The sequence below is a fragment of the Sturnira hondurensis genome, unplaced genomic scaffold (genome assembly GCF_014824575.4).
Source record: "Sturnira hondurensis isolate 20B ecotype Veracruz unplaced genomic scaffold, ASM1482457v3 Scaffold0004152, whole genome shotgun sequence".
NCBI classification, from domain to species: Eukaryota; Metazoa; Chordata; class Mammalia; order Chiroptera; family Phyllostomidae; genus Sturnira; species Sturnira hondurensis.
In genome coordinates, this window is record NW_028076783.1 from 1,464,971 (window position 1) to 1,476,370 (window position 11,400).

At 45.5% G+C, this 11,400-nt stretch overlaps 1 protein-coding gene across 1 annotated transcript in view; it reads right to left on the minus strand.

Annotated features, from left to right (window-relative positions):
* The window catches only part of ITK (IL2 inducible T cell kinase), a 54,841-nt gene that overhangs the window by 23,153 nt on the left and 20,288 nt on the right, over positions 1-11,400 (minus strand). Inside the window, exons 3-7 of the mRNA XM_037044817.1 lie at positions 11,230-11,311; positions 9,657-9,785; positions 6,115-6,155; positions 3,060-3,211; positions 832-897 (exon numbers count right to left, since the gene is read on the minus strand). Coding sequence (XP_036900712.1) covers positions 832-897; positions 3,060-3,211; positions 6,115-6,155; positions 9,657-9,785; positions 11,230-11,311 — 470 coding nt within the window. The remainder of the gene's footprint in view (positions 1-831; positions 898-3,059; positions 3,212-6,114; positions 6,156-9,656; positions 9,786-11,229; positions 11,312-11,400) is intronic.

Consider the following 11,400-nt stretch of genomic DNA (forward strand, 5'->3'; position numbering starts at 1 on the left):
TTGTGGATTCTTATTTTATTCCATGGATTGTAGTCCATTTGGTGGACCATTTGGTGAGAAGGAACATATTAAAGCTGACTTCTGTGTTTGTTTGACATGCCAACATCTTTTAAAAGTTGGTTACTTCTTTACTTTTTGGTGCAATAAGATGTTCCAAGTTCATCTTGTTCTTTCTCTGCTCCATCTCTGAATCCCCAAACCATTTCTCCAAGAACTCCTGATCTTTATAGTGGGAAGTGTCATTTACAAGTCAAGATCCAGGTGTACACATTGCTACGGGGCTGTTATTGCTTCCGGGTCTTTTAGCAGCTGAGCTGGGAAATCTGTATACTTGGTGAGTACTCTGAACACTATAATTTTATTTTATTAAACTTTAAGTAGTTCCATTGAAACTATATCCACGTGAATGCTTCTAAATGGTAGCTTGAAATAAACAACACAAACTAGCAAATATTTAATACCTATGTGTCTGCCGTTTTGGAATTGGACGCACTAAACTATGTTTAAGTGAGTTTGTGTTGGATCCAGGGTTCACGGTATTTTTTTTTCTTCTCATTTAAGATCAATATTCCTAGTATTTCCAGAAGAGTCTTTTCCTTTACTACAATCTGCACAGGTACCTGAGAAACATCCTCTTGGTAAAAGGGCAGGTGAGTACACATACCCTCCCCTTTCTCCTATTTGAAGGGTTCCTTTACCGTTATTTAGGGATCAGAGTAGGGGGGGGGGAGAGAAAATGCCTGGTAATGCTATAGTCAACAAGTAATTTATTTCTAATCTAAGGAGGGCTCCTTCGTGCCATGTTTTTGTAAAATAAATACATTGTCTTACTCATAGGTTTCCAGGTTATTTGCGGACTTTTCCACCAGATAGCTGCTTGGTACATATCCTTCATGCCTGTTAAAAGAGAAATCAGTGTTTAGACTGATATAGGACTCATCATTTCACATCTCTATTTTAGAAGTTGAGATCACCAAAGTCACTTAGAGATGAGAGAGCCTCGTGTTATCTGTCATTCCTGATAAGACATTTTAAAGTTTCAGAATAAAAGCCTTGCTAAAAATAACAGCAACTTGCTATCTGTTAAAGGCTAAAGCTTTACCACTAAAATATGAGCCATGATAAATAAGACTTGGCTATTTTGCTTAAAAAGTGCTGCTTGCTATTGTCCTTATTGTGAACGTTCCTCTACTGGAAAAAAAAGATCGATATGCAGTCTCCATTTTCTATAAGGAAACATTTTTCTGAGTGTGCTAATCACTGCTTTTTCCACTTGAATGCTACTATTTTATAGTCAGGAAACCCAAATAATTAAAATATTTAAAAAATTACTTTCCAACCACAAGTGCCAAAAGATACTGCCAATTGACATTGTAGTTTTTAATTGAAGGCCTCCCGAATATTTTTTGTTAATTGAGCTCCTTCAGATATGAATTGTAAAACATGAGAAAAAAGGATAAAGCCATGTTGGATTCGGGGGTGGGAGTCTCTTGTAAGCAGGAGTAAATAATTGTGCCTAACCAAAGATTAGGAGACTAATAAGCGCATCAAACCACTGCACATTCGTGTGTGTAGATTGCTACTTTCCAAAGTGCTTTCACATTCACTGTTGCGTTTACTCCCACAAGGCGAGAACAATGTCCTTCCCTGTCTTGCCCTCTGACTCTGCAACCACAAAACGAGGGACCTAAACTAGATTACACACAGAGTCCCTCCCCACCCTGCCAGTCTATCAAAGGATGCCTGGCAGTTTACTGCTGTTTCCCCCATAAAGTGCTTTGCCATTTTCCAGTCTAGTGATTATGGTTATGGAGAAGGTGGACTGTATTTCACAGAACTGTTTTGAAGTTTGAAGAAAGCGTGAATGGGGATGTTGAATATGCTATGATCATCTCATTTCCTGTGCCTGTGGCTGACATTGCTAGTCAGTCGTGGCATGCTTTTCTTTTCTTTCTTTTTTTGTTTTTTTTTTAGAGAGCTGGAATGTCCAGCCTCAGAATCCTCCTTAACACAGTGCTCACTGCAGCCAGTGCCAACTGATGGCCGTCAACTTGTTCTGAAATTTGTTAGTTCTTTTCTGTCTTTGGGAATTCCCCTTAATTATATCAGTTTTGTCACACCATGTGTTTACAATTGTATTAATAGGTCAAAGTACTATTTTTGCTTTCAAATAGAATAGCCGTGTTTTGATATGCCAACCAAACCTGGGTTAGCTAATGACGGTCATTCTCTTCATTCGTGTGTAGATGTGGCATTTACAAAGCCCTTTCACTTTTATCGTCTCAGCATTCTGGGACAGTCAAAGCTGATAGCACCATCTGCGTTTTATAGGTGAGGAGAAGCATTCACAAAGGTTAAGGGGCTTTTTCAAAGCCCCTTAAGTCAGAGCAACAAGAGCAGCTGACACCGAAGTCCAGCCCTTCCGTCGTGCCCTCCGGCGGACTTTCCGAGGCATGGCACTATTACAAAGCAGAGGGCAGGGGGGATTCCCACATGCCAATTGGCCTCTGGGTGTCCTCTTCAAAGCCCTTTAAAGTGCAGAGTTAAGCCTTTCCACAGGCCACTGAACAAAGGGTAAACTCTCATTTGGGAAATCGAAACCTAGGGGGAGAAATTTCCCACCTCAGGTGTACTAAATAGGTGTCAGTGGATTGAAAGGATGGATTCCTGAGTAAGGTCCTCTGGTGTTCGCAGGGCCAGGTGGTCTGGAACCTGTTGCTGATATAGTGCTTCTTTGTGGAACAAATCGCCAATCTCTCAAATGGCAGCTGTCAGTATTTCAGTAGGAAAATCCCAGGTGGTTTTTAGGTGAGTGTAGGGGCTGAGAGGGCTTGCTGGGATGCAGGGAGCAAGCACAGCCAGTGACCGCCTCCCAGCCACATCTGAGAAGTGGCGCGACATCCCTCAACAAAAGTTGCCTTCCTCTTCCTTCTGCCTCTGTTCCCCTGCCCTAACTCAGTGCAGTGGTCCTGCTGAGCAAGGCAGGACAAATCACCCCAGGATTTTCTTTGTTCCCACCTCACCTCAAACGCTGGACAGCAGCCACAAAGATGCCTTACCCGTTCTTGTCTTGAACTCTCCACCAGTGAATCTCAGAGCTGTCCAGTAGGTAGTACTCCTCATCGCGCTGTAGCGCGAGTTCCTGAGGATCGCTCGTTTGGTAGTCATACAAGGCAATGACCAGGGTTTCTTCATGTTCGTGGAGTGATCGCTGGAGGAAGGAGACAGCAAAATCAAGCAAAGATGCAGAAAGGATGTAAACTGCAGAGTGAGGTCAGCAAGTCCCTGAGCTGTAACTGGCTCCTGCATGGGTGCTGGGTCAAATACCAGTTCCTACAACTCACAGGGGTATTCTGTTAGATAGCCTCTTTCCTCTAGGTGGCTTTCTTTATGTGTTAGGGTCGCGGTGCTGAATGTAACACAAAGACATTCAATGCCTGGAGTTCATCAGCCCTCCCATTCTACACGATATGTTCTGAGCAGAGTGAATTCCAAGCAGCCACGTGAGCATCACAGAAGTCTGCTGATTTCTCCATTTGTATCATGTCACACGTTACAGCCTCTTTGCCAGAAGCATTGCATTCTTGAAGGTGATGTAATCAACCCTAAATCATGTAGTCTGTGCTTTTCTGATTTGATTTGTGCGTTTGCCCAGATCCATAGGATTGTAGGCCAGAATTCCTCTGAGCGATCACTGAATTCACTCTTCTGTTTATACTAGGGAAACCGAGTCCCAGAAGGAGAAATGGACGTGACCCAGTTTAGCACTGGGATTAGTCTTCCTGCTCTTTCTACTCTAGCACATGGGTACCCTCCTTCCTCTCGTGGGCCCTGTTGCTTATGTCTCTCCTTCCCAGTACCTTTCTTAGGCCGAGCTACTGAGGATGTGAAGAGGAGGCTGTAAGGCAAAAAAAAGTTCAGGAAGGGCACACCCGCTATGGGGTGGCAGATTTTTGTGACAGAGCAAACAAGGGAAGAGACTGCCGTCGCTGGCAGAATGAGACTTGTTCTACAGGCAAAAAGTTCTCTGAGTACTTGAACTATTTGATTGCATAAAAATACTAACCTTAAAATAAAAAAGACTTGCCATACTGATGAAGTATGTCATCCCAGCTGAGCCCACATTGGAATTTGAAGCCTAGATATTTGTGGAGCTTGTGAGGTGGTATATTGGGTCCTATGAACAAGAGTTGGTGGGCCTGGGGCTTTCGTCCTAAGAGCTAATGGAAGAAGGAGTTGTGTTTGAAGGCACCTGAAGATAAAGGAAGGATATGACTGTTCCATGGTCTCTCTCACACAGAGCATCAGGCCTATTAGCTCAAACTGGATTAAAAATATAGTGTCTCTAAGTCCTGGCTGGTGTAGCTCAGTGGATTGAGCGTGGGCCTGAGAACCACACAATTGCAGTTCCATTCCCAGTCAGGGCACAGGCCTGGGTTGCAGGCCAGTTCCCAGCAGGGGACACACGAGAGGCAATCATACATTCATATTTCTCTCCCTCTCTCCTTTCCTTCCCCTCTAAAAATAAATAAATAAATAAAATATTTAAAAAATATATAGTGTCTCTAGATGCCCATTCAAGATGCTGTCACCCATCAGGGGACAGGGCACAAAGGTGAAGGGAGAAATAAATTCAAGTGGTTCCAGGTGAGAAATGTTGCAATGGATTTAGACGTGTGGTTGAAAGCAGAGCAGTGATTGCAAAGGCCCTATGGTCAGCGGGCTGAACCAGCGTGGATGCTGCTCCTTTGAGAAGTCTTCAAGAGCCAAATGGCAGACTCCAGAGAGAGATGGGCAGGCAGTGTTTTTGGCCTTCACCTTTACTATTGATAATACAATAAGACAAGGACAAATTGGCTTAAGATGCAAAGGTGTGAGTTTCGATAAGACTGTGGGGGGGGAACTGTCTACATGCCATGGTGGTGAGATTTCGAACTATGTCTTCAAGAGGTAGGGTGAAATAGTCTTTAGAAAATCAACAGAAGGAGAGGGGCGAGGGGTCATTTTCTGCTCCAACTTCAGGACGCTTGTTTCGTGTTGTGAGGCTGACGACAGATCTAAAGCCCAGCCTGAGACTTTGGGATATTTAGAACTTCTGTCACAGGGAAGCTGCCAGGTTTTGACATGTCAACCTATTGGCTGGAGGGAGAAGAGCAGAGCTCAAGCTTCAGGAAGACGCACGGGGAAGCAGAATCAGTGGGTCCTAGAACTAAAGGGCAGTTACTAAAATGTGGTTTGCTGTGGATATGACCATAACGGGAGGGCTGATCTTTCTCCTATTTTTTTTTTGTCTTCTTGACTAAATAGCTCCCCGAGAGTTGGCTTGCTATCACCTAAGTCTTGTAAGAAAGTGTGGTAGGCCAGCGTTTCTCAAACTTCAGTGTGCCTCAAAGTCGCCTGGAGGTTTGTTTCAATGCAGATTGCAGGGCCCCTGCCCCAGAGTTTTGGAGGCAGGAGGCCTGGGGTGGGGCCTGAGAATCTGCATTGGATTTCTAACTAGCTCCCAGGGGGTGCTGATGCTGCTGGCCTGCGGACCAGACTTAGAGAACTGCCCCTTGAATTAGAGACCACCCCACCAAAAACTGAGCAGCTGACTAGTTTGGCTCCGAAGTGACTGAATGGCCTTGAGAGAGTCTCAAAACTGCTCCTGGGACTTGATTGCCCAAGGTTTCAAAGTCTAACTCTCTTAAGTGACCAGGACTGATAGGGAGTTTTGAAACAGGTAGGAAAAGTGGGGAAGTGCTTTGAGAAATATAAACCATCAAATGTACGCTTCCAAAGTGCCTCTACATAGAGAAAAACTGCAGTTTTACATAGATGTGAGCTGCTCTTATGCTTCCAAGCAATCAGGGGGCTGACCACACAATTTGGTACTAATAAGTGTCTCTTGGGTGGATAAAGCCAGGTGAAGGTTTAGCAGCTGAGGGGTCCTTTTATGTGGACAGACCCATGGGACTGGTCAGGCCCAATGTACTGAGTTCAGCTGAATCACCGAAGTTTATTGCATCTGCCAAGGATTTGAGAAATCCAGGCAGGCAGGAAAAATGCAGGTAGGAACAGGCCTGTCAAGCAGCGTGCAGCACGGTGGGCCCCCCGTGCCCTGCTCCCACTTACCCTGTTGTCTTCAGGAGTAGGAGGAAGAGGCTTCTTTGAAGCTGAAACAAGAAAAACAGAAGAAGAACATGAGCCTGAAACTGAACATCCCCAACCGGAGGTGAGCAGGCAGGGGGCTTTTCGGAGAAAAGGGGCCCCGAAGAGATGGTGGGACCCAGAGAAACAAATATTGGCCCTGGCGGGACCTCTCTCATGTCTGTCTCAGCCCGCAGTTCCCGATTTCATTTTCTAGGAGATGCCAGGAATTTCCAGACGCCAATTTTCTGGGCCTCTTTTGCTGTGGTCCTGGGCAAAGCCTGTTCCCAAGATTCTGACAGGGGGGTTAGAGCCTGGAGCCTTCCACGACAGCACCTGCCACCTGCTAAACCCAGGAGTGGGGATGGGTGACTCAGGAGCCCCGTGACTCACTGGCTTCCTGATGCTGTTGTGGCTTGAGGAGGGGGCGGGTGAGGGGGAGGTGGCTGGGCTGCTTTTCGAGAGGCAGAAATCCACTTTTAGTTACATTAACACCTTTGAATACGTGTTCCTGTTGCCACCTCCAAACACTGCACCGACACCCCTTCTCTGTGTACCTCTTTGTGTTTCCATGTTGCCATGTCTCCCTCCCTTTATCTCTCCTCTCTGTGTTCCTTCTCTTGCCTCTCTTCTTTCTCTCCCTTTTCCTCTCTCTTTCCTATCATCTCTTCACCTCTGTCTCTCAGTATTTCTCCTTTGAGACACTGAAAGGTCAGGCCTGGGATCAATGGACCAAGCATGGGTGTCCGGGTGTCATACAGGAGCCACTACACAGGCTTCCACTTGCTTCTATTTCTTTTTCAATCAGAGATAAGAAGACAGGGCTGCAGAAGTAGGTGGCGAGTCCCTCAGCTTTGCGTGAGACTGACTTGAAGTTGTACAGCCCATGTCAGGGATGTGGTAAGAGGAGGCTCACACAGACCCTGGAGCCCAGCCCTTGTGCTAACTCCTTGAGCAAGGGCAGGGTGGGGCATTGGGAATGCAATTCACAGAAGGAAAACCAGCTTAATAGCAAGTATGATTCCTATTCAACACTGAACTTGGAGCCCGGAGACTGGCATTCTAACCCCAGCTGCACCGCCTACCGGTGGTATGGCCTCGTTCCCTGCTGGCCCTGAATATTCTGTGACGGGTCTTTTTCTTCCTCTGACCTTGCTCTGCCCTTCCTTCCTCACCCTCTGTGCAAGGCTGTGGTGGGATCAGGGCCAGTTCTGGTTGCAGAAATAAGTGTTGCTGTCACTCGGGTATAGCAGGGTCCCTTTTTACCCAATCACATGCATACTGCTTCCCATTCTTCTGTCCACAAATAAGAAAGACTAGTAGACACAACTGCCATTTATTGAGAGCTCAGTAAGACCCAGCAGCTGTGCTAAAAACTTTGCACAACCCAGGGCTCACCACAACGCAACAAAGTAGCTACTTATTATCACTGTCCCCATTTACAGGCCAGGAAATGGGCTCAGAGACTCAGGTTAAGTAACATATATGAAGTCACACTTCATATATGTGGGCAAAGAAGTGATAGGGCTGGGACTCATCCCAAGTGCTTTGCACCCCAAAGATCTGTGGTCTTGGGCCCTGCCCTGTAGGTGTGCCCAACACCAGAATTCTGTAAGCCATCGCTGAGAGCCGATGATCATGTGCTGTGTGCACAGTGCAGTGTGCTTCTTGGACACTTTGCCCTGCATCCTGTCACAGCTGTGGTGCATGAGGTTATTTAAAATGGGTCAGAGAGAGGAGAATGAGTACGTGCTGGGATGGGGACGTAATTGTAGGTGGCAATGCAAAAGCAGGACCATTGGCAAAGCGACTGTCCAGTGGTTAGGCCCTGGGTTCATGTGGGGAGAAGCTCAGTGTGACCAGCCTCCCCAAGTGTCATCCTGGTGAGTTGTTCAGATGGTCCTCACACCTCAGTCATGTGCCCACCACTCAGCGGAGGGAGGCACAGGGCACCCTGAGGGGGAACAGCTGTGACATGCATGGTAGAGACAGTAAATGGAAGTACAGATTCCAAGAATTTCAAAACTGGAAGGGGGCTTAGTGAATATTTTATCTTAGCCTCCCTAAAATTTCTCTTACCATTTCAGAGTTGAGGACACTAGAGTCCTTAATGGTCAAGTGACTCATCTGAGGGCCCCAGAGCAAGGTGCTGGCAGGAATTTGGAGACCAGATTTCTGGGTTTGGAAAAAGGGTTTTCACTCACTGAGGCCAGTGCAAGCCACCCTGTCATTGTGGTGGATTCCACTCAAAACCTTCCATTTCCTCTCCATTCAATACTCATCTTCACGGCTATGGTCAACAGGGCTAATGCAGAGGACCATTGACTTCTGAAATTAGATAAATAGTATTCTTCTGGGCCAAGGGACTGGTAACCTTGAACTTTCCCTTCCAAGGTGGAGGGTGAGAAGTAGTGGTTTTTAAAGTGGTACTAAAGGGGGCTATGACTCAAGAAGCCACGGAAAACCCAGCCATGAGTTAGATTTAGCACATCCGCCTTGGGTTGTCAATCTGCAGCATTGGGTTTTAGCGCCAGAAAGAAACTGGCAGATGAGAAAAGGTAACTAAGGTAAGAGAAGTTGAGAGGAGAGGGGAATGGGAGCAAAGCAATCTGCATGATTGATCCATCATCCCTATTCAATAATGGCTTTGTGGAGAGCACTTCCCAGCTGTGTGACCTTGAACGTACCAAACTGCTCAACTCTTCTCTTTCTTTGATGTAACATCGTCTACCCCAGATGGTTGAGAGAAATTGGAGAATATTACATATAAAAGTGCATTAGAAGGAGCTGCCTTTCATTGTGGGTTCAGGTCCCAAAGTCATCACATAAAGTAAAATTGACTGGTACTCCAATCCCCAGGGCCTGGGCTTTTGACCCTCAAAGGCCAAGAAACAATTTCTTTTGTTTTCACTTTGCAGATAAGCTGTGGCCTCTTTTTCTCTGAGATTGTGGGCAAGTTTGAAGGGGAGGTAGGGAGAAGCCACTGAGCAAAATAAGCTGTCTTGTTTTTACTTTCTTCCCGTTCCAAGTATATAGAGTTGAACTGGTGTAGTTAAACATTGCTATGATGTGATGATGACATAAAAAATAAGTGTCAATATACTTTGTAAGGCTATCTCTAGATTTAAGATTTCAGTAGACCATGCCATTGAAATTTCCAAACTTGAAAGTTTTATTAGTGCTCCTCAGACATAACTATGCATACGAATCTCCTGGGGATCTTGTTAAAATACAAACTCTGGTCCAGAAGACCTGGGATGGGGCCAGAGAATTCGCATTTCTAACTCCCTCTCAGATGTTACTGATGCTCCTAGTCTAAGGACCAGAGGTATAGATATGGTGGAAAAAAATCAACAAACTGGTAGTGGCAGTAGAGGCAGATGATATCCCCCTGAAAATTCTGGAAATGTAGAATTTTGCATTTAATCTCTGACATCTGTGATGATTGGAAGCTGAGAGCGTTTACCTCCTACTAGTAGAGAAGTCATTTATTTCGTCACGAAGAAAGGGAATCCTCAGTGTCTTACCATTCTTGGTTGGATCGTACTGGGCGCATCCCACTGCAAGCTTCTCCAGCTGGGCACAGCACCTCCACCTCCCGTCCATCCAGAAATTGGGGTGATACTTAGGCACCAAACTGTTATTATTCCTCGTTTCTGAAAGAGGTTGGTACCAGCAGAAGAGTTTTTACTCCTTCTAGATTTGTAGCTTTAAGTATGGTTATGATAGGAAAAAACACAAGACTCTACTGCTAAAAATAAATAAAATAAAAGCCAGAGAAGTGGACAGATTATGTTCAGTGCTGCCTCTAGTTTTAATATCCTATGAGTTAAAGCCCCCTCACAGAAGGAGAACGGCCAGTGCTCATAGCTGGAGCCCTTGTGATTACTTTTACTTTAGTGTTTACTTCAGTGTTCTGATTACTTCTACTTTAGCGTTTGTTCTGTGACTGTTATACTTGAGAGCACTTTCCAGTTTTCCCAGCACTTGCCTGTTCATATGTCATTTGAAAGCTGATAAGACTTGCATTTTTATTCTTATTTTTCAGGGGCATTGTGACTCCTGAGATTTCAAATGGCTGGCTTACCCTGAGTCCCCATAGCTACTTAGAGACAGATTAGTATTGGAACCTAGTTCTCCTGCAAAGCCAGGGCTTCAGGCTAAATAATATTAAAAGCAGTACTGATTGAGTGCTTCCTTTTGGTGTTCTACTATGTGTGTGAGGTGTCCTAACCCATTTAATTCCCACAATAACCCCATGAGTGTTACTAGTCAGAATTCACAGCTGAGGAAATGGAGATACTGAAAGGTCCAGGGACTTGCTCAAAGTCACATAGTCACACTTGCTCAAATCATTGAGAGCTGGGATTTTCACTTTAGTAGCCCGGCTCAACATCCCAGGGACCTAAACACTGTGCTGGTTTTAATTATACTTTCAGAAAGGCGAGCCTTAAGAAATACCCTCACCGACGCTCTAAAAACACTTAAAGCTAGTTCACATTTATTGGGTGCTGATGATGGGCCAGGCTAGTTCCAAGGGCTTTACTCACAGCAGTACTGGGGGCAGGCACTATTATTATTCCCTCCTACACCCCCTTTTAAAAATAGGTGGGGAAACTGAAGCACAGAACAGTTGAGGAAGTTGCCCAAGCGCAAACGGCTAGTAAGTGGCAGAGTCAGGACCCTCACCCAGGTCATCTAACTGCAGGGTCCACGCTTATATTCTTCACAACATACACAGAAGTCAACAAACTTTTTCTTAAAGGGCCAGATTGTTAAATATTCTAGGTTTCTCACCAACAGGCAAAAGCGATATATTTTGTAGGTACTTGTATAACCCTTTAAAATGAAACCATTTAAAAGTATAAAAACCATCCTTAGCTTGGAACCTTACAAAAACAGGTGATGAGCTGGACTTGGCTGACCCTGCCCTGTACTGGTTTTTGCCTCTTGGGTCCAGAATAAAAGGTTGGGACCTTCTACCAATGCCGAAAGGGAGAAATGTTTGACCCTTGGCTGCCCTTTGTTCTAATGTGGAACCCAAGCCTACTGGAAAATCAAGGGGTCTCAGGGACTCAGTCACACAGGGGATGAATTTACCTTCCTTAAGGGCCAACACCCAGCGCTGCCGGCTCTCACGGTCTGGAGCAAACACATACAGGAGGTAGTTGTCGTGCACAACCTGGAGACACATACAGAGTTCAAGGTGAGCAGTGTGCCCAGAGTGGGATGACTGATAAGCCATCTGGTTTACTGGGCCAAGTGTGGGGT